Below are 22,917 nucleotides of genomic sequence, written 5' to 3'. Positions count from 1 at the left end.
GCCCCTTCTGGTATCACGAGGCAGAAAGCTGAATTACGATACGCCAATACGCAGGGCATGATAAGTCAATGAATTGTATTGGGTTAGGCCACTATAGGTATTACTATTGCTCTTTTTTTTTTTTTTTTTTTTTTAAAAAAAAAAAAAAAAAAAACAAGTTGGGTTATCTTGTCAATTTGAGTTATTCTTTTCCCTTTGTAAGTTGTTAACTACTGGGCATCTCAGCCCATGTTGTTACTACTCCGATATTTGGTGTGAGAAAGCCCCATCCTAAGCCCTCACCGACCGAGTTTCTATGACGCAGACTAACTACCTCCACCCCACTCGCTGGCTTGCTGTTCATTGGGATAGAAGAAGGCTACAACAGCAATGATGATGTACACCGCACAGAGCAGAGCACCTTCAAGGTAATTGCTTCTTCCGTCCAGGACGAGGAAGTTGACAATAAACGCCGAAACGAACAGACAGACAGTCTCAAATAGTGTAAAGTAAAGAGACATGTCTTTGTCCATGATCCATCCGAGAATAACCATGACGGGAGTAAGGAGTAGAGCAATTTGAATGGAGCTACCTACAGCGACACCGATCGCGAGATCCATGTGGTTTTTGTATGCGACCTTGATGGCGGTGACATGTTCAGCGGCGTTGCCAACAATAGGGAGAATGATGAGACCAATTCCGACCTCGTTGACACCAGAAGTCTCAACGACCTCTTTAATAGAATCAACCAGAAATTCAGCGCAAACTGCAACCAAAGCTGTGGAGATGAGGAGAAGAATGATGGCACCGCTCTGGGTGAGGTGGTCTTCTTCGTTCTCCTGTTCCTTGGCGATCATTTGAGCACCAGGGGCAGTCAAGATTGGAGGAACAGAAGAGAGCAACATGGCGCCTGGAGCTCGAAACTGGAGACGGTCCGGGAGAGAATTTGTACGTCTGATTCCATAGCGAACGTGAGGGACAGGGGTAGATGCCACCGTCGACTTTTCAGTGAAAACGGGGGCGATGTTTTTGACAGACAATCCTCGCAGGGGGAATGGCCGTTTGCCAGTGTTTGAGGGGCCAGCCTCAAGGTCATCCTGAACGGCGAAGTCCACACGTCGAGGTTCACATTCGCTATTGTCCTGCGGAGCATTTTCGGGCAGCTCATTCTGTGCCTCAGTAACGCCTGCGGCCTTCTTGGCATCACGAGCTTGCTTTTTGCTCTTGCGGTGCCTGTGTCGGCGATATCGACGGCGTCGACGTGAACGCTTTGCCTCTTCTTCATCCTCTTCTTCAATGGCACTCTCACTACCCTCGTAAGATGGGAAGCGAGGAAAACGATGACGCGAAGCTGTTGCCTCAGAGACCTCATCCTGTGGGGTGGTGTTTGTCGTTGTGAACGAGGCACTGCGGGTTCCTTTGGTATCAGCGGTATCAACTGAAGCAGTGCTAGATCTCCTATGCCGCCTATTTCGCAGAACCTTTTTCATTTTCTTTCGCATTGTACCATGAGATGAGTCAGAGTCAGATGAATCGGAACTTGAGGATGAGCTGTCGTCAGAGCTGGAAGAATCCAGAAGGCCGGCAGCGGGTCCAGGGGCCAACTCAGCATCAATGATATGCTGAGGAGTCGACTCATACATGTAAGCATGAGATTTCAGCTGGAACATGAGATAGATGACGTATACAAGCAGAAGGACCTATGTTTATTAGCAGATTGAAAAAAAATCGTGTACAAACCTGAGACTTACGATGCTCGTTCCACGGCTGATTTTGAGGGATTGCCGGTCAGCGAGATCATTATCTCGGAAGGAAGCATGAAAGGCTGTCTTTTAAATGGTCAGTACGTGTATAGATATAAGCTGTTTGTAACATACCGGCAGAACAAGACTGATAACACTCAAACTGAGCAAACAAGCACTCATTTGAGTGACAGTACTGTTATAGACTTGCTCTCTGAAGCGCAAACCACCAAGAAGCATGCTCATACCTAAAATGAAACTGTTATTATTTGGAGTTGAAAGGCTGGGCAACCTCTGGAACGGTTGACAGCAAAGGGGAGGGAGGGTACCTAAGATAAGCAATAAATTCGCTAAGATTGAACCTAATAGAGATGCCTGGACAATGCGAATTTTGTCTTTCGTTAAGGCATAGATGAAGATAATGAGTTCCACGGCGTTGCCTATAATAAACATGCGGATTAGACTCTGTGTGGTGTTGTGTTGTGGGTAGATTTACCAAAAGTGACATTCAGCAACGCGCCGAGAGCATCACCCATCTTTCGGGCAACAGACTCGGTAGCATAAGCTAAGAGACCAGCAAGAGGAATAATGGCAACTGCATTGAGACCAAAAACAATACCTCCATTGATGCCATCTACCTGGGATACTGCAATGCCAACAGGGACGAAGATGAGGAGGATGTTGAGCCAGCTGTGGAAGATAGAAATTTTGACACTTCGCTTAACTTCAGCGAAGAATCTGTTCATTTTGCTGGTTGGATTGGGGTTCTCTTGTGACGGCTCCTCGGCCTTGTTGGGAGTCTCTATGACAGACCCCGGCCGTGCAGCCTGAGATGATGTGTGAGATGGGACATCGCCAGCAGAGAGAGCCTTGAGAAGAGAGGAGTTGTTTCGGCTGGGACCTTGACGGTCACCGCCGTTGACAGAGCCAGAGCTGCCATTCTGTTTTTCGTTGAACTCTTTGTGTTCAGGGTTGCTGTGCTCATTCAAGCCCTGAGCAGTGGGCGCTGCGGGTTGTGCACCAGAGCGACTGCCATCTATATTGGGTGGATCAGGAGAAGCTTCCTTCATCGAACAGGTGTTTGACTCTCGAGAGTGTGATGCGAAGCCGTGAACTATCGGAAAAGATAGTCGTCTTGTGCGTGGTGAGTTTGGGTAAACGTCGAAGTTGTAAGTAGGAGATGTAGGAGGACCAAGAGCCAAGGCCTTGGCTTTAAGGCGGGAGCTAGATCTGGAATGACGCTGGTTATCCAGTGGCGTCAGTGGATATCAACCCACTTTTTATGTGGCTGGAACTGTCCAGGCCATGAGTCTAGCGTAATGATGGATATCTGATGTCGTCAAAATCGGTGAGGGAGCCGGCTATAGTTGTGCTTGATTGGTTCCATGTAGTGCTGTCAAAGGCAAAGTGAGGCGGTGCAGCCTCAGATTATCAGATACTATGGACTAGTTTGCCCCGTGATCCCTGAGCTCGCTCGCTTGTAAAGAGTCTCGACGTTTCTAGTCCTATCGTGACTCATGTACTTTTTCCTCGACAACAACAACGCTCAGCTATTACTAATGCCTAGCCTCTATTGCAAAGGCCAACAAAGAGACTCAGCTTCGCCAATGCTCAAAACAGGCCCAACAAACAGGCTACTGGAGACACGCTACGAATAGACAAGCTTATCGATGATATCCCCGTCTTTCTCGGATGTGAGGTGCCGGATTGAGGCTTGGCATGACCACAACAAGAGCTTGGCCTCCCAAAGCGTAAATGATCGACAGGGACCACAATCAAGTTTCCTTGAATTGGACTTGGCTGTGGCTTGACTCGATACGTACCGTTGTCCCTTAAATGATAACAATGCTTACTCGACGTAAGAAAGGACAAGTCCATCCCACCAAGTGACGCAACGTATCGCACGGGGATACCACTCGGGTGTAACTAGAGTCGGAGCCGAATTGTGAATTGGTCAATACGCCGTCGGACACGCTTCGTGGGCTCCGCCCCTGGTAACGCAATACAATCCACGTAATCCAGCCCACTAGAGATTGCTTTTCAGTCTGGTGCTAACGCAGTTGCAATGACGCTGAGCGAGAGTTGTTGCTGGCTGCTCAAGCTTGACAACTGGCCAGAAGAGTAAAGTGTTCCATTGTAGGTAGCTGAACTCGAAGCCATTCGCAGCACTTGTTAGTATACCAGATTTGGCCAGTTTTTTATTCACGCCGTGGGCAAGATTCATCTAAATGTTATTTATATACTGGTCTAAGATGCCTAAGGTATTACTTATCTTTGGGTCGGATATTCAAAATTAAAGAGCAGAGGTAATATACCTTTAGAGAAAAGTTCTAAACATATTACTCTTAGACATAATGTTCAGAGTTGACGGTAAAATCTATATCCAACCAACCTGACGTTAACATATAGATCATATAAACGTTATCATGCTAACACCAAGACAGTGTCTTCCTTATAGTCACTAATTTGAGGACTATCATTTGGTTTGTTGAGCACCTCGCCCTTCTTGCCCGAATCCAGCAGTGTTCAACACTCGCCAATATCCGTACTACAAACCAGCCAAAGAATTACAAATCTTGGCTCAACCAGCAAACACTACACAACCAGGCCTGACTAGCACAAACTCTCATCACCTAATGGCAGTGTACCAACTTATTTCAATTCTATTGTGACCACCACTCCTATTGGCTCAAATGTTTCGGCAGCCTGGGTTCCTCCTTCAAAACCCAAGGGAACTCTACAGGCCTAGAGTACTACGTCTCAGTCGTGGGACGATGAATACTTTCACAGATGTGATTACACGAAGATATAGTTCTACCCGTTGCACAAAGGACGTTCGGTTCGCGAAGACATCCCACTGCGTTTATCATGACTCGTCGCGTGACTCTAGGTTAGCTGTAGTGGACTCGAGTACTATTTGCGAACTTTATTTAAACGATACTTAGATATGAAGTAGCCTCACGACAGGATACTATGTTTAGTAACGGTAAATATTCCTATTTCCTGGGCTAGTTTAATGAGCATATATGAGATTTGACTCATATCATCTCTTATGAAAGAAATGCAACCCACGAATGGCCCTAAGAAAACCTGACATTACCAACAGCAGTAACCGAGTACGCAAGTGCTAATTGCAACACTCAACATATAGGTACTCAAACGAACTCACGCATGGAAAACCGATTCATAGATACCTATGAACGAAAAACCCAGAAATCTCAAGTCTTAAAAGAGTAGTTTTCTATATAGATTTCTCTTCAATATCTCATACAGGTATGACCGCGTAAATATATTGCGGCTCAGGTCAGAGCGCCCTTACTTGATCACCGTCGATCAATCCCTTCCATCCCCCTTGCTGTAAGCAAATGGAACAGTTAAGTCACAAGCCAAACGATTTCAAGTCACTAGAATGTTTTGGCCCCGCTCGCTAATGCCTTCTTTGAGACAAACCTGGCTGAGATGCGTTGTATACGAACAGACAAATAAAATAAAACACTTTCCGTCCCTCCCTCTTCTCTTCTCTTCTCTTCTCTTCTCTTCTCTTCTCTTCTCTTCTCATCTTCCTTCTTCTTCGGCGATTCAGAATGTACAGAAACATTGGGTCATCCAGCCCACATCTTTGTTCCCCGTCTACCGCTTATGAAACAACAAACTTTGCTTAACCGAGTAAATGTATGTAGTAGTAGAGTGTAGAGTAGTATAACCATCCGGGACCACCAGCCAGTCTCAATCTCGTATCCCCTTGCGCCATGATGTGATGTGAGTATGTGTAGGTATGTGCATGCATTATGGAGAGGACCAACCCTAGGCGGTCTCCAAGTTGCGTACGGGCATCGTCGAGAGCCCTTGGTGTTCGTCCCTCATTACTGGTAGATGAATGTGTGTGGTGTTTAGCGTCCCGGCAAAAAAATAATAGACAATGACAATTATGGCATCCAACTGCGAACATTGGTGCAGAACTTCCAGACAAGAGATCTTCAAACTCAGACGGTACGCCGTTAACTCCTGGTGCTGAACGCATGCTTTGTTCACCGGTCCTCGCCACCCCTTGCCTTTCCGCGTCTCCTGAAGAAATCCATCACCCGCTTGGCGGCTCCGCTGCTTCCTTCGTGCCCACGGTAATTCTCCCCATCGTACGCATCCGCAAACTTCTTGTGGCTCTTCTGAAGCACACTTGATCGGTCGTCACGACTGCTTCCGACTGGTCGTCCATCATAACCTTCAGACTCTGAGAAATCCGCTTGGTATGGGCGAGACCTTGAATCAGTGGGAGGTCGTCGCACATCCACTGATGAGTCCGAGCCTGTGTTCAGATGACTACCTTGTATGTATGTAGGGATTGCGGTGGGTCTTCGGCCATCCTGTTGTTGAGCGTTCGCATGGCGTGTGTGGTACACAGGGCTAGACTGTGCTGTATCCCGTTGAGGGTATTGTTCGTAGGGGGCGTCGAAGTAGGGTTCGCTGTGTCGAGCCTCCTCGTGAGCGCTGTAGCCACGGAGCTGCTCAGCTCGAGGATGTTGGATGGGCAAATCCTGTTGTGAATCCGCCTCAGATCCAGTTACACTTCCCTGGTCCTTGCCAAGTCCCATCGCCTTGACCAGTGAGAACCGACGGTCCTTCTTATCACTAGAACCTTGAACACTGCCACTACGCTTCTTTCCAAGGCCGAGAGAGAATGATCGTCGGGAGGCCTTTGATTCCATGGAGGGCCTGGGACCAGCTTCCTCACCTGGCATCATGGTGGTGGGCATACTGACGGGAGGATACTTCCTTGATTTATCAGGCTGCTGCTGCTGCTCCGGTCGCTTCTTAGATCGTCCCCCAAAGATAGACCCGCTGCGGCCCATGATCTTGTTACCAAGATCACCCAGGGTGTTTGACCTTTTGTGACCTCTGCCTGTCGACTTTGTCTCATTCTGGAAAGTTGACATCTTCATCACCTTGGGAGGAACACTACCCACAGTCTTGGCGATGTTCTCCTCATCCTCAGGGTTCTGAGGTTGTTGAATTCGACCGTGAGCGTTTGTGTCGGCAATAGTGGGAGGTGCAGGCTGGCCATAGTTCCCATGAGACTGCAAACCCATTGATGCAGAAGATTGCATTGAGCCTTGGGTCCTTGGCCTTGCTGTGTTGGTTGGCCCAGTCATAAAGGCATTGTCGGAAGTGGCGCGGGTATCGCGAGCTGGCCTGTGGGGGACAGCGCTCTTGTGCGAGCTCTGTGGGCGTCTCGACTGGGTACGAGAAGGGTTGTCCTTTGTCATAGGAGGTTCACGCGGAAGAGGCTTCTCAGTATTGGCTTCAGGCACATCCACTGGTACCTGCTGTGGCAGGGAATGGGAACTAGGTTTTGAAGGCGCGGCATCTGCACCGCGCTGAGTTTTCGTCGTAGGGGCCACGTATTCAACCTGGACTGTTCTTCGCTTTGCATCCTTCGGTGTGCTGCGATGAGTAGTCTCAGATTCGGGATCAACACTGCCATGAGTCTTCGCCAGTCCTCCAACAACAGGAGGATGAGATTGTTTTTGCTTCGAAGCTTCGCGGACAGAAGAGCTTCGGGCAATCGTCGGGGCCTCGGCGTAATCGTCTGGTGACACGCCCGAATCGGGGACTTCTGACGGTAACGTTGTCGAGCTTGTGATGAATTCAACGAGGTTCGCGTATTCACTCAGCCAGCTGTGCCGAGCAACTTCGAATAGATCCGCTCTCTTACGGGGATTAGGCACGAGAATGCGGCGGAGCAGGTCTCGAGCGTGAGGTGTGACGTATTCAGGGAAGGTCAGAGGTGTTGTCACGATATACTTGTATAAAAGGTTGATGTTGTCGCCTTCGGGGTTGGCGGGGTCGTCATCGAAGGGGAGGTAACCGGCGAGCATGGCATACTGTAAACAATGGTCAGTCCAAACTCTCGTTCTGTGTCAATCGCACGACTTACCAGAATGACACCACAACTCCAGACATCCACCTTACGTCCAGTATAAAGAGAATCGCTAACAACCAGTTCGGGCGCAGCATAACAAGGACTACCACAACTTGTCTGCATGAGGTCACCCTTCCTAGAGCCATTCATCTTGACCCGGTCTAAGCCCATTCGCTTCACAAATTCCTTATCTGTGAGATTAAGCTCTTCCTCCTTGCTCAATTCCTCATTGGGGTCAAAGGTGTTGGCGAAGCCGAAGTCGGTAATGATAATGTTGCGGTTTCGATCGAGAAGCAGGTTTTCCAGTTTCAGATCCCGATGTACGATTCCCTTCTTATGGAGATATCCAACACCAGACACGAGCTGGGCAAACAAGCGACGAGCCGCGTTGTCCTTTAGATAACGGTGGTTAAGGATGTAGTCAAAAAGTTCACCACCCGACGCGTACTCGAGGATGATACCAATGTGTCGGTCTGTCTCGACCTTGTCGATTAGACGCACAATATTAGGATGTTGGACTCCGCGAAGGATGGCAACTTCGCGGTAAATCTTGGCAAAACGAGAGGGGTTGCTACCCACACTGTCTCTCTTGATGAGCTTGATAGCAACCTGTGATATTGTGAGTCAAGCGTCTCCAACAAGATCAAATGCTAGCTTACCTGGACGCTACTATCCTGCTTCCAACCCAGTTTCACTTTGCCAAATTCACCTTCGCCGATAGTATTGCCCAGAATAAAATCGCCGAACTTGGTATTGCCCTTGTGGCTTCGGCTATGATCGTGTCGGCTTCGCTGTCCTCGTCGTTCCTCATGGTGATCACCCGTCGCGACAACAGGAGGCGGCGCTGCGGCATCTTCGACGCTATGCTGGGCTGCAGCATGATTGCGATCCCGGTCGATGGTATCTTGAGCAGCTGCAATTGCTTTCGTCAAGCTGTCAGTGGCATCGTGGACGGGTTTCGAGGGCGTGCTATGTGCGGATCGGACTGGCATGGAAGTAGTTGCGGCCCTGCCGTCTCGGCTACTGGCTCGGGCAGCAGCGTCAGCCTTGCTGCTTCGGTGACCGTTCTCGGCAGCCGCTGAATCACCACGCGAACCAGTTCGAGTGGATTCGTTTCGACGGGGAGAATTGGTAGACTTTTCGTTAGAATACTGAGACCTCCGCGAGCTACCACTTTGGTGGTTGGACGAGGTCCTTGGGGGAGCGACGGGAGGCATGTTGCCTTGCCAGTCGGAGGCAGAGGCTGAAGGTTCTTGGTCGTTAGGCGCTGAGGCGGTGACGGGTGAACCGAAGCCGGGAGCTAGATGATAAGAAGGTGAGGGAGCGCTGTCGTTCGTTTTTCGTGAAGGAGGTCGCCGCGAAGATGAAGAAGCGGTCGAGGTCTGCTGGGCATTGTACGCCTGGCCGTTACCGTTAGGGGATGAGTGCGAGGGCCTGTACTGGCGGGACGACGGTGTGCTCAAGGGGGACGAGGCCAGAGCGGTGTGTTGATGGGGGGCCGTCTGTAAGGCAGCCGACGACATCTTCCACGCCCAGACGCGTAAAATAAATTTGACGGATCAAACCGTTTGGCAGAGCGTTTTTAAAACACACAATACAACGGTGTGCGCGAGAGTTGAGGTTTTCTGACAGTGGCGCTCAGGAAAAAAAAAGCCAGGCGGCGGACGCGAATATGCAGGTCGAAATACCTGGCAGTTTCAGACAGCCCAGTCAAGGGAAGCGCTGAGCCGGGGATAATATGCACGCGGCGCCAGAGAAGTAGTTGTAAGCGACGAAGACGGGGGAAGCGGTTTGCAAGTCAATGAACGAGTACTGAAAATGATTTTGAGCAAGAGTTGAGAAGAGTAGAGCAGAGTTCGTGCGTGTCTCGACTATCTCATGGTGCGCGCGCGACGAATTGCGAATTACTCGATATCGGTCGTATCCGCTTTCTTGCTTCTGCTGCTGCGTCTGCTTGCTTCTTGCTCGCTTGTTTTGGCTTCTGATTATATTTTCGGGGCGAACGGGACTGATCCAATACAAAGCTGAGTTCTGCGGTCTGAGGTGCAGCTAAACGGCCGCGACGGGCGGATCAGGATTGGAGGACGGCCGACGCTGGATGCGTTGGCAGCCGAACAGGGCTGGGCTGCGAATGGCACTGAACTGTATGTAGGTATGGATTGTTTTTTTGTTGTTGTGCTGATGCCCTGTGTTTCGCTGCGCCTTGGGTCTTGGATCCTGCAGGTGCTAATTAACTCCCTTTTTTTGATAGGACTGGATCCAATTGGGCTTGACGAGACGGGACTTGACTGGACTGGAGGTTGGGGCGCGCGATGGAGCGCAAAAGAGAGTTGAGATCGTCGGTTCAACCTAACGCGCAACGCAATGCAAGGCGATGCTATGCTATGCGATAGTAGCGACGCACAACGTCAAAAAAGACGTGAAATATCAAGTCGCCAGAAACAGGCGAGTGAAGAAGAAGGGAAAGAGTCGATCGGGAACGAGGTTCAATTAAACGGATGTGGTAACAGAACAACTGCCAACCACCAAACCAAACCGAACAAGCCAGGTCCCTAACGTGAGGTAAGTTTAGCAAAATGGTGTGAGGACCGTGTCTTGAGTCGGGGCCTCTCACGCTATCAGAGTCAGACAGAGGAGTCGAGAGATTGGAACTTGGAGGTGGAGGGAGTCTGAAGGGGAACTTTGCAGCCACATGCCCTTGTAAGCCAGTAAATTTAGTGGACGGGAGGGAAGCAGAAACAAGCGTCAATCCGATCTAAAGAGGTTCGAGGTACTTAATTTCATGCGGGATAAACAGACGATTCTCATGTATAACACCCTGGTCCGAGGGAAGGGAAGCCATTCATCAATTTCCCAGATGGGACTCTCAAGACTCAAAGACTCGGGCGCCAGGACGAGATGAGACGTTCTAAGAGACTACGAGACCAGGGTAGGTTGGGCTGCAGGTGTGGGACCCTCGAATCATGGATCTTCCAATGGAGAGGGAAAAACAGTCAGTCAATTCATCAACTCCAGTAAAAAGTAAACACTAACAATAACAACATTAACTCAGCCCATTGATTAGACTAGGGCGCCTCTCAACTGAAAAAGCGTTAGAGCATTGAATTTTGTGAGACTTCTCAGTCAAAATCTGTCAAGTCTCAAGATGCCCGCCCATCCATGCATGCCCTGACCTTGTATATGATCCAATGCAAGGAGTCGAGGGGAAAAAAGAACCTTGGCTGGAAGGGGGACTTTGCATGGGTTTGAGCGCGTCAAGATCCATTATGAGGGTACGTAGTGCCTGAATCGAGCGCAATACAGAGTACCACTGCAGTACCCCTGAATATAGCGCTGTCGTTCCTGCAGGTACGGTACGGGATACAGTTTTGTGTTCCATCTTCAACTCCAGCTGCATCTCCATTTCGTGTCTCATCCGACGGATGCTCTTGATCTCATTACAGCTAGTTAGTTCCCGACATTGGCGCTATCAGCTGGTCAAGAGAATAATATCCCGCAACTGAGAACTCACAGAGTCACAATGGCCGTCAACTTTAAAATGGCAAGTATTTTAAACCTTCGGTTCAATAGCTCATTTAGATGGAGATATTGAATGACGATGACGATGACGAGGCATTACCTTACACCAACAAAACAAAACAAAACAAAACAAGCCTCTTGTTCCTCTACCAACTCTCCCTTCTCTCATCTTCATGTCTCTTGTTTTCTCGAGATTGGATATCATGCTTCAACCGAAAGCCATCGGCCAGTGCTCGCACCATCAAGTCTCTTGACCTTTCTCGTGCCCTTGACCCTTGGCCCTTGTTTCGAGGCGTCTGAAGCTAGTCCAACTTAAGTTCTGCCCAGCCGAGACCTTCTCTCAGGTCCCTGTTCGTCTGACGTCGCGTACCTGGAATTGAATTTGGTGCCTGAAGCCAATAATCTCAACGTCGGTCATTACGGACATCTACTCAATATCGTGTATCGCATGCTGACAGGAACATCAGCTCAATCAGGGCGGTCTTTACATCCAAGGCAAGGACAAAATGCCCGGTATGTGATGCGAGGCATTGACCAGTAATCTTACAAGTGGGCTTTGCGAGGGGGTTGTTCTCTGAAGGTGGGTGGTCTCAGCTTTGGCTTTTCTTCTTCTTGATGACATTTACGGCAACCCGCGTCACGATATTGTGAGCAAGTTGTCGGTCAGGCCGTCGATGGTAGTGTATATGGATGGATGACAGTCCAAGATTCCAAGCCAACTAACTGCATTACATGGGTGCATACGACGGATAACGAGGAGCCGTTTCCATGCACTATGTACGTATCATAATTATAATTTTGGGCGCATCAACTCAATCCTCCCTCTAGTTCCCTGCATGCATCAAGGGCAAGGTACCATACTTGATGATCAGCTTGCTCAACACCGTCTTCTCCAGCTCCAACAACTCATCCCACGGTCCATCTCGCCTGGGCCCGTCCATGGTCTTGTTCCTCGTATTCAGCCCGCACCACGTAGAACAAAGGAAGCTCGAGGTCAAGTTTCCACTTGTTTCGAGAAGTTAAGATGCAAGTAGCGAAACCGTGCTATGGTTCGTGCATATACATGAAGACGATTTCAGGGTTCAGCTTTTGCTCCGCTCGTCGAACTCAGCTAGGTGTAAATGGCTGCATTCTCAAGCCTGCAATGATACTATGTAAGACCGGGAAGCATATCACACAATAGCAAATCAATTTTCCCCATAATTTGACTGTGCAATTCTCTCACTCTACAGAATATATGTAACCTTGATTCAGCTGTCGAGATGTGATGTCCCTGGTTCAAGGTTCAACTTTTAACTTCGACATGTTCTTCCCTACCTCGGCATACACATCACAATCACTAGGCTCGTCACGAGCGCACTTTACTTCTTGGAGTTATTACTACTACGCCATAAGATTTGTCGGAAGCAGTGGTTTCTTTTTATGGAGCGGAACTTTTTTAAGTTACCCAACACACACAAGACATGCCAACGAGGAGATTATTTTACAGCGATGGCAAGGTCACCTCACCTTCAAGTGAATAATTGGTTATGAGTTTGAATTACGTACTAATAAAGAAAAACATAGAGGGCCCTAAACCTTGGCACAAGTTAATAGCACTTCTTGATATAGGCAGTCTTAGGACTTATTACTCCTTAACGTGAGATAATGTGTTGCAAATTTAGGATATATAGGTCATCATCTTGTTCGCAGCATCTTCCCTGGGGGTTAGCCCATGGATTCTTCCTTGACCTTGCTTGAACCGAATGTCATGCATAGATTCTCATGACTCTGGGGGTTGGGCACACTTGATCAGCGTCGAATCTCGCTTGTCATTCATTTCCCCAGATCAAACAACCGAATTCTTTTGATGACTTCAACGATAGCAAGATCTCAGTTGCGGCTTACAAGCAATGGTTCCATTATATTACATGTGCTTCTCAGGCTATGTTGGTATTAACCATTTATCCCGAGACAGTCCTTTTTTCCCACGGACTTCTGAAACACCCTAATATCATCTCTTATTTTCCCGCGACTTAGACGCCACGGTATATATTTTTTATCTAATATTGACGTGCTGGACCAAGGCAGATGAGGAAATGGCACACATCTAGGAAGTCATCTGAACGTGCAAGACTGTTTTTCGACGGGAACTTGCACAATAAGGCTGCGCTTGTGGTGTTGAGGTCCAAGAGCAGCATTAATACCGGAGATGAGCTACGCGTAAAGCAGACAGGGATCCATCTGACGTGAATTTGAGCTTGACAAGGTTGCTTTGACTTCTTTTCTTCGTTTCAGACGTCATTTTCCGGCGTCGCCGTCTCCAGAAACAGATTCTTTCTTTTGGGAGAATCGATGTGGAAACTGGAGATCAATTTTCACGTGGAAGTGTTTAGTTCATGAACGTCAAACTTGGTACGGGTCTCATAGACATGGCTTCCACCATCATGATGGGCTATCAACCTTTGCTTTTCAATAGATCCCTTCTCGGCTGAGCCACTATGTCATGTATAAATGGTACGTTATATACATTTCAGCTGAAATTGGAATCACCCCTCACTTCCTGTCGCGACGCGTCCATCCTGGTCATACTGGGCCGCCAAGTGACATGCCGGGCCAGTCATCCTAGTCGTCGATAAGGCCTTGATACCTAGCCCAGATCCTCAATATGTTTGCGTCTTGAACCGCAATCGCAATTGCATAAGTGAAGATCGCGTTACATCCACTCGACAGTTCATCTCTAACGCATGACTTGATCCTAGTCATGGCCTTGATTCCCCTCTCGATCTACACTCTCAATGCCACTCTTGATCTTTGATGCGATAGTTGTGATAAATTCATGCTCCCATAGCGGTCATGACTAGGTTTGCTCATGCGATATACTCTGCATATAGGACTACTTAGCAATCTCCGCAGGAACTGAGTCTATCACGTCACTAGCTATGGTGATGTTCGCATATGTTCGAAGCTGGCTTGGAATCATCATAAAGTGAGAGGCCTTCCCTTCACGATAGAACAGCCCTTGGTTCTGTCTTGAGGTATCCTGGAAAGAGATGTGTCCTTTGAGATCTGTTTAAGAAGCATGAACTTACCCCTTGGCATCTAGCAGAGACACAATTTCTCTGTCCTTGTCTTATTTAGGCATACACATACGAGAAACAACACACGGTATGCGAACCTGTCGCAACTCACCTCTCAATGCATTAAAAAGTCATGCGCAATGGCTACGACATTTCCTAACCATGAACCACTGGAAGTTTAGCTATTGAAGCGACCGTTGAGTGTGGTCAAGTTGTATTCTAGCATTTACATCAACATGTCCCAATAGAGTTAACATGAGTGCAACTCATTATCTGCGTATTTTGACCACGTTCTATTAAATAACCTATATAATGACCACAAGGCCGACGAAATGCTGCGCTAGATATGTGAGATCAAAATGCCAGATGCCATGCTTAAAGCTTAATGCTGATATTATAAGCATCTAATGCCACCGCGACCCCTGTGATCGTTGCGGTATATGCAACCAATATTCCCATTGTCAGTACGGGAGTAGCATCCAGTGTGTTGACTGTCATATTGACCAAGCCAGTCAACAAGTTTGCCAACAAGAAGATGGCCAATCCGTTACGATTGTATGCTCGGATGACACGGCTGGTGGCTTGCATATAAGCCTCCTTCTCCGTCTTTGCGTCTTGTGCATTATAGAAGGTAGGGAAGAATATCGTATCGATGACCGCAAAACCCAACAACTGCAAGGTGTTGAAGGCAACAACCCATAAAACATAGGGTAGGTTTGCCATGCGACGGGATACTGCCAAGCCGAAACCGTAGTGATAATTCGTGGAGAGCAAGTAGAGTCCAGTCCAGACACCACCCCAAACAGCCATGGTCATCAGAAGGGTGTTCCTCTGGGCTCCAGGGCTGGCGGTACTCTTAGGGGGGATGTTACGGGGAATGACAAACATGCCCGTATCTTGCCCAGCAAGGAAAATTGCCAGGTATCCAATGAAGCTGAAAATACCTTCCCGGTTCATGCTGATTAGGTCGGTCCTGGGTGCCGTCAGGACATACGCCTTGAGACTAGTGGTTTCAAGCAGAATTTGATATGTGACGCCCACCAACAACGACAGGGCTGCAAATGAAGGAATCCATTTCAGAGCTGACTGGAAGATAGCAACAAATGGGGGCAGAAAACCAAGGGTGAAGAAGAAGTTCCAGTGAACGCCATATTCTGTCACATGTTCGGCGTAGTCCAAACCCTTAACACTCAGGAAACGTATTAACCCTAGCACTAGTAGTGGGATAGAATGGCGCAGCGAATGCACGATCCGGTGGGAAAGGGGTGTTGCCCGGCCTGTTGTGCGACCTATCGCTTTCTCGCGCAGTACAGGACGAGCCGCAACAAGGCCGGCTGAGAAGACAAAGGATCCAACACCTAAGTCCATCAGAGAAGTACCCCATGTCTCAACCTTGGCAAACCGTCTAGGAAACAAGCGGAAGTCGACAGCAAGAATGGCCACACAGGTGACAATCATCATGCAACCGCGAAAGTTTGTGAGGAAAGGCTTCGTTGATAAGATATCAAGCTGCCCGGAGTTTTCCTTGGACCGCGCATTTGGAGGGACCTTGAGCTTCTTCTTTCGACTTGTAGAGTTAGGTGGGAGGACGAAGATGAGAATCGCAGGCGCAATAAGAAGAAGGTTCAGAAGAAGCGGTGATTTTGAATAGAGAGTTATTGACAGGAGAATGGCTCCAACGTTGAGGAGGAAATCAACAGCGAATGCGAGTACGGTATATGGTTCGAAGAAAGACTGGCGGGCTTGGAGGACGGACCACAGAATAATCGCTACCTGTAACAATTCAAAATTAGCAACTATTCACGCACAGCATGGTATGAGCGGGTGGAATAGGGGTACCAACAGCCGCAACGGATGTAACATAATTGATTTCTGCGACAGAGCCGCCAGAGAGATTGGACACAAAGTCCTCCTTTCGTTGCTTGTAGCTCCCGGATTCAGACATGGCCGGCGGCAAATGATGGCAAGCCTCAGCGCATAATTTAGGAGAGTGTAGAGGTTCGGGCACAAAGAAACGGTGGAGGCAATAGATCTGCAAAAGTTGACAAGTAATGTTAAAGTCAGCCTTGTTCGTAATGAAGTTACCACGTTGTAACGTGTAAGTACAGTTGTCGTAGGATATTGAGATGGAGGGGCCCGGAGGCTATGGGACAGGGAGCTTTAACCAATCAGCCAATGAGACGTTGCGCCTTAGCCGGGACACCCTGTCACGTGTATCCTCACCACCAACCTCATACGCCTCCTACACAGTATTAGTCTCCGTCTTCAACCTCACACCAACGAACACGGTACCCTCGCGATATTCGACAGGTCAGGCTTTCCTCAGCGCCTCATTCAGGCCACTGGGTCGGGGAGGCCAACCAAAACCGGGCTCCGTCCCGCGGACGCAGACTCATCATGTCGGCATCCATTGCCTAGAGCAAGCCGCATTTCTTTGTTCTCTGGCTTAGCAAGCACACACTTTCATTTCGTCAAAGATTTACGCCAACGCCATATGGCTAACTCCTTTGTGTTGAAATCTCTGAAGTCAGAGCATGTTGGGGCAGATGAGCAGCACATATGCCATCCTTTCTTTAAGGTCGAGCGCCATTTTATTCCAATAATAAAATATTTATCATCCTGCCATGGGAGGAAGGGCTACTCCTTGTTCCTCATAACACTTCACTCTCCCATCTTCCAGAACCAGCAGCGTCAAACTCCTGGTTTATGTCTCATTATTGTCTGCCTACTTATAGCCTGTCCAATATCTTCGTGAAACTCCTTCTTCTTCGTCATATCAACTATGACCACAGTCGCCTCTGAAGCCAGACCTCGTCCATCCATAGAACCTATCCGAACTTCAGGCCCTGGTGTCAATGTCCGATCTTTGCGATCCCGTATCATCCAAAAGAGCCCGTCATGGACCCCTTCACCCCTATCACCACACACCCGACCTCTTCCACAACTTCGAGAGCGCGAAGATGATGATATGAAGCAGGATGATGATACAAAAGCTGATCAGCTAGAACCCCGAAAGCGTGATCTTCCCAAGCTTGAGTCCGGTTTACGCAATGTCTCCTTGAGACCCATTGCACCTCTTTCTCTCCCAAGCCCAGGCCCCAGCACTTTGCCATCTCGGCGCTCTCCCCTTTCTGCGCCACTCTTAGCTCCTCCCGTTTTTCAAAGACCTACTCTAGCAGATGAGACAAGAAGCATGCTGCTTCAGGAGTCAGATGCAGAGCGAGGTGGTGAATCCCCCCATGTCGACTGTGAGCGCCGACAATCTGCCCCTGGTGGTCCTCTTCACGCCAGAGCCATGCACCTTGCTCGACAAAGAGAGCATCATCGTCGGCGATGGATCGCAGCTTCATACAGACCTCGTGAGCCTGAGATATTTGTGCTACCTGTTGAGCTTTGTCGCTTGTCTCAGTTATCTTCGAGTGACGCAGAAGCGTCTTTGCCCTATCCTTCGGAGAGACGTTTGACTACCCGTGTGGCTGTTCATTCGCCTGGCCGGAAGTCAATTATACTAACTAGAACCTTCGACTTGGACGAGTTAAGAGCTACACTTCCAGTTATGAGCCCTCTTGAACGACATAAAGAGAATAGGCGTGCATCAGTTGTCACTCTTCAACCTCCTTCTGTCAGCTCTCGAGCATCCTCCCCCGGAATCTCTCACGAAAGACGTCATTCCCACGGCGTTCTCCCTAGAGTAGATGCAAAGCACTCGCCGGCTTATGAGCGCAGAGGCTCCCGCCAAGGTTGCGGCCCTGTCGCTATACGTAAGTACTTCAACCTTTAACCTCAGCATTACGGCTCCGCGAACCATGCCTAACTTTTCTCAGGCCTCAGCTATGCTCGAACATACCTTCCCGTTCTGGCTGCTGTCATTCTTTCAGAGCACGTTCGTCCTGGCGCCACGGTTGAGCTCCCCCTCCCGCATCCTCATGCTTGGGGGGACACTGTCGCACACGTTTATACTGGACGAGTCACACTTACTGAGCCCATCAAGCAGAACATCCTGTATCTTGGAGGCTCAGTCTAAAGGAACGAGAGAACAAATCAAGGACGTTAGTGCGGGAGAATGTTCGAGCCTCTTGGACAATAGGTCTTGATGGGTAACTGGACTATGGGAGGAAACTTTTCAATATGTCTTGTAATTTTGGGTGTCACTAGCGAGTCAATGCAACATTTCCATTCTTTATCCCCCGATTCCTTTCTGCAACAGCCACTGCAGTTAAGGGGCGTCGATAACTTCAATGCAGAGACTATACGAATGATCTTCTCGGGCTGTATTATATAGTGACAGCCCTTCATTTTCGAGTTGCATACGTCTTCCACCGGGTAGTGCTGACCTTCTGGCACAGGCCCTGGTCCATATATAATGTCTTCAAGCTGCCATTGCTCCTAGTTCTTTTGCCCCTTAGCCCTTTCGGGCTGGATACTTACATCGAGATATGTGTATTTCGAGCATCACGTCGTTCATGTAACAGAGACTATGTATGAATTAAACACCATAAGAGCTCTGAATCTATTGACGAAAATCTCAAAGAAATACCATGTAAAGGGAACGTTTGAGACATTGCAGCGTGCTATGTGGTCATAAAAATAGAATTTTGTATCACGTATCGTAAACAAGAAATGTCCTTGTGATCCTGGGGATTGAGCCGCGGACTGAGGCGATCACCATATTAGCTGGTTAATTCATGGGAGAAGATCCATATCTAGTCTTCGAACGAAAGTATATAAAGGAGGCCTAGGTCACATCACGTTGTTCTTTGTTATATCTTTCGCGTCATTGCTTGATCTGTGTTTGATAGCGACCTTGCCATCACCATGTCCGAGGCATAGTTCAACTACCCCAGGTTTTGATAATACATATCATCGTATTAAAATACTACCTCGGTTGATCGATATATCAGTAGTTTTCTTGGCGCGGAAGACCTACCTTATTCAGAAGGCGACATTGATCTAGAAAATGGCCGAGGGGACGATTTCAGCATTCACATGTCTCAGACTGGCTCTGCATCGCACATCACGCGATGTGCCCACAAGATCACTGACAAGAGATCAAAGCTATGACATCTGGAGCTAGCATCAGGATGGTGGTCAAAGAACAAGCCCGTGCCTATCTGCCACCGGCTCGCTCACAGCCTATCGTGATCCCCTCCCCCACAAGTGTTCGATGTGTTGTCGACACGAACCCTCCAAAATGCCAACTTCGCTTGGTTTAGTAAGTGGAGAAGGACGGCGCGACGCAAGCATGGCCTGCAGGATGCACGCTCGGACGCTGATGATATAAACACACCCGTAGTGCGCCACGCTAGCCTGGTCTGACGCTGCCAGGGTTCCTCGAGGCACTAAAATCTATCGCGTGTATTTTGGGCTAGGTTCTTTAGGTAGCGCAGTTAGGATGTTCAACAGTCGATTTTGAGACAACAACCTGCAGAGACAATAGATGAAGGAGAAAACATTGCGCTACTAGGTTAGCAGTTTCTGCGCCGTAGACTTGCTAAACCCCAGTCCGCATACTTTTTTTTATCAAGTCTTGATAATACGTAAACGCGGAGGAAGTTCCTCACAACAGCGACACATAAAGTTCCATCAAGGGTCCATGTTGAAATGGACCGGCCCGGCGGCTATTGCGGCTTTGCGAGTTGAAGCAGTCCTCCGAAGAGTGGGCGATGACCGACCGATGGTAAGCCGCCGCACCTCCGCCCACCGTTCGGGTGGGCTTTGTGAAAACGGTGCATAAAGACCGCGAGTAATTCAGTGCATTTACAGAGTAATATGTGAGCCAGTGACAGTTGTGGCCAAGTAATTAACGCATGAGACCATATATCTGCACGACTTGATAGGCGAGTTGCGGCCGGGAGAGATCAGAAGTCAAGCAGAGCCGGCTTCCTAACAAAGCGATATTTACCCTTACTCGTTCTGCTTCGTTTCAACAATGCACGGCAGTCAATACATTGAACTTGGCCGCAGCCATAAGCAATGGCTACAGGATCTCTGTGCGACATTTCTTCCGGGAAGGGACGGAATCTGTAGTATTAACTCTTGGCTCTGATTGCGTTGGTGTGCCTGAAAAAACAGCAGGGTTCACACCAAGACGTCCTTTACTGGTCATGGGTAAGCATTTGACGATGTGACGCCTCCGGCCGATAGTGAGCTGCAGCTAAGCATATGGGGATGGGTGGTGGGTGTACACTTGACGGGCGATGAGCGAACAGACTTGTCGATCTTAGAACTGCATTAGAGGGTCGATAATCGTCAGACGCCATCTCGGCCGGGGTCTTTTCTTGCGCCATCTCTACAGTAGCAGAAGAGGAGACTACGGTTGAGCTTGTAGGGATGAAGAATGGAGACGGGAAGAGAGAACGGAGATTGATGAATCAATGAAGTCCTTGCCCAATGAACAGCCAAGGGAAGGTACGTACTGCGAACTACTTTCCCGAGTCGATCGAACTGGTTCCTTCCAACCCTTACCTACCTGCCTACCTTACCTAGAGTGAGTGCCTTGCAATCTACCTTAAGGTAGCACCCAAAGATAGGCATCATGGAAGGGAAAGGATGTACCACGTACCTACCTAGTTGTCTAGATCCCGCTCGGTACGAGATCTCAAGTTGCCTCATCAGGCAACAGGCCATGAGAAGCTTTGACCATTGCTTGTTGCTATCACTCGATTAGGCATCTCGACCTTGCACCAAAACCTATCACCAGCCAACACTGAAAATGAGAGATAATTCGTTGTACCTCAACAGGCATGGTGGTTTCTTTATGATTCACCTACTATAGCCACTAAAGTACTTGCCGCAAGATGCAGATAACCAAGTCAATACTTCAACATCTCGATCACCTCATCGGGTTCCGGACCGTCTGAGCAGAACTATGTGATTTATCCATGTGCTACAGAAACAGAGCACCTCAAAAATCCAAGACATGCATATGTATGCATTATGTTGTTACATGCGTTCAACGTCGGCAGGTCTCTGTGTATGATAGAGGGGCATCATTTGTGCAGGATAAACCACATACTAATGCGATTCCGAAACATCAGGAACGCTTGATGCGACTTTTGATAGCCGTTGTAGTTCTCTATCAACCGAAAACCCTGTCGCCAGTTGCAGAGGGTTTCCCTTGGCGTCACGAACGCGATTGACCCGTGCCACCCTTGCTATTGCCGATTGAAGTCCGAGCTCTGGACCCACGACGATATCTTCACCATCAAAGAGGGGAAACGGGGCCACTCGCAAGGGTCCATGGCGCAGCAACTGGATAAAACACAACAGGGACAGTGGCTCGACAGCCAGATCGAGGTTCAGCATGTGCAATGTCGATTACCCAGTGACTTTTCTGATATGTGGCTATCCGTCCCATCCCGTGGGGCTGGTTGTGCTATGAGCGTTGCGATACGACGAGAGAAGGGGAATCTCCAGTAAACCTTCTGTATCAATGGCATTGGTCACTCGCTGACTGACGAAAGATCTGCAAAAGGATGGACTATTCCCGGAGGATTAACGACCAGGGACCTGCATCCAATTCGATGTAAGATGATGTTATGCAAAACAAAAGATTCAAGGTTGTGGGGGTATTTGCAACCTTTGCCAAAGGTTGGGTTGGTGACACAAGCAGGATCGGTCCTTTGGTGAGGTGGATTTAGGAGTAAAACATCGTCACAGACATCATTCGTTGTGGATATCGTTTGGATATGTTTCTCCATGGTCAACCAACATGATATGCAGCTTTGCAACTCCTAATGGGCCTCGTGAGCTCACGCAAGACATTACGCCAGCAATAGCATTTAAAATCAAGTTCTGATACAATGCTTATCTTGTTATTGGCAAAAGAATATTGTTTCTCAAACAGAGCCGGTCCAATGACGGTCATATGCCGGCCGCACACCAAAATAGCAGAGCCCCAAGGCCCGCAGAAAGCTAGACAAGAACAAACATCGCATTACGACAATGATGATGAACGACATACATGGTAGACAACTGTCGTAATTCACCATGCACCAAAGGTTGCAATAATATTCGACACCCACACCATCAGACATGTTCGCTCTCTTTGTAGCTGGTAGTCTATGCATACACAGCTATACACTACATGCATTACGTACTATTAGATTCAAGAAGAGATAATACAACGAACGGTATAAGGATAATCACGATGCTGATGCTAAGCTGACAAGCCAGTCGCATCACGGTGATCCTGGTCTAGCCTGGCATATACTCGGTACCCCCAGACTGAGACTCAGCTAACCAGAATTACATCAGGTACCTTGCGTTGTCCATCTCACATCATGATATCTCCTGTACTGTACTCCGTAAGTGGATATCAAGAAAAAAACCCCGCGTCAGAATCCATATCATATCAAAGGAGGCCAAGTGCAGACGATCGCTGTCCACAAATGCTTAGCTTGGCTTGAAAACTCTAGCCTCTGTGCTTGGCGTCTATCTTGCACTCGTCCTCCAGTAAACTCGATCAAACCCCTCCCCACCCAAGCAGGCTCATTACGTTTCCATTCTGCCTTGTTCCCTTGAGTTCTGGTTGTGCTCGTGATTCACACTCGCTATGCTGCGAGGTTCTTGGGTTGACACATGGTCTAGCCTGATAGCTGTCACGGCCACGGAGATTGAAAATGGAATCGATGTCTTGGTTCGGCCGACAAGGAGGGGAAGCGGAGCGTATACAATGCAACACTTGGTGGGGGCTTACAGG

The 22,917-nt window shown here is 48.6% G+C and overlaps 3 protein-coding genes across 3 annotated transcripts; 1 reads left to right on the top strand and 2 right to left on the bottom strand.

The window, feature by feature from the left end:
• Positions 1-305: 305 nt before the first annotated feature.
• Positions 306-9,161, bottom strand: FOBCDRAFT_123713 (uncharacterized protein; the record flags this gene model as incomplete). Its single annotated transcript, XM_059607771.1, has 11 exons — positions 306-1,679; positions 1,731-1,808; positions 1,857-1,969; positions 2,051-2,161; positions 2,218-2,757; positions 3,592-3,747; positions 5,172-5,357; positions 5,436-5,587; positions 5,754-7,600; positions 7,654-8,247; positions 8,298-9,161. 11 exons carry the CDS (start codon positions 9,159-9,161, stop codon positions 306-308), a joined length of 6,015 nt encoding a protein of 2,004 aa, XP_059466555.1.
• Positions 9,162-14,591: 5,430 nt separating this feature from the next.
• On the bottom strand, positions 14,592-16,254 carry FOBCDRAFT_122763 (GWT1-domain-containing protein; the record flags this gene model as incomplete). The annotated part of the gene is made up of 2 exons (XM_031180979.3): positions 14,592-15,989; positions 16,060-16,254. Coding segments are annotated over 2 exons (1,593 nt in total), but the record flags the coding sequence as incomplete, so codon positions are not given.
• A 578-nt stretch (positions 16,255-16,832) lies between these two features.
• FOBCDRAFT_1386 (uncharacterized protein) lies at positions 16,833-18,253 on the top strand. Its single transcript, XM_031180978.3, has 2 exons — positions 16,833-17,977; positions 18,041-18,253. Exons 1-2 carry the CDS (start codon positions 16,999-17,001, stop codon positions 18,238-18,240), a joined length of 1,179 nt encoding a protein of 392 aa, XP_031041746.2. The 5' UTR covers positions 16,833-16,998; the 3' UTR covers positions 18,241-18,253.
• Positions 18,254-22,917: the final 4,664 nt, after the last annotated feature.

The sequence above is a fragment of the Fusarium oxysporum genome, chromosome I (genome assembly GCF_013085055.1).
Source record: "Fusarium oxysporum Fo47 chromosome I, complete sequence".
Classification (NCBI taxonomy): Eukaryota; Fungi; Ascomycota; class Sordariomycetes; order Hypocreales; family Nectriaceae; genus Fusarium; species Fusarium oxysporum.
The sequence above is the reverse complement of the archived record's forward strand: the minus strand, read 5'-3'. Positions and strand labels throughout refer to the sequence as shown.

What these genes read in the sequence shown, in the direction of transcription:
- FOBCDRAFT_1386 (XM_031180978.3), top strand. Translation starts at nt 16,999, where the DNA reads ATGACCACAGTCGCCTCTGAAGCCAGACCTCGTCCATCCATAGAACCT. An exon ending in TTGCGGCCCTGTCGCTATAC is followed by an intron (nt 17,978 to 18,040) that starts GTAAGTACTTCA and finishes AACTTTTCTCAG; the next exon opens with GCCTCAGCTATGCTCGAACA.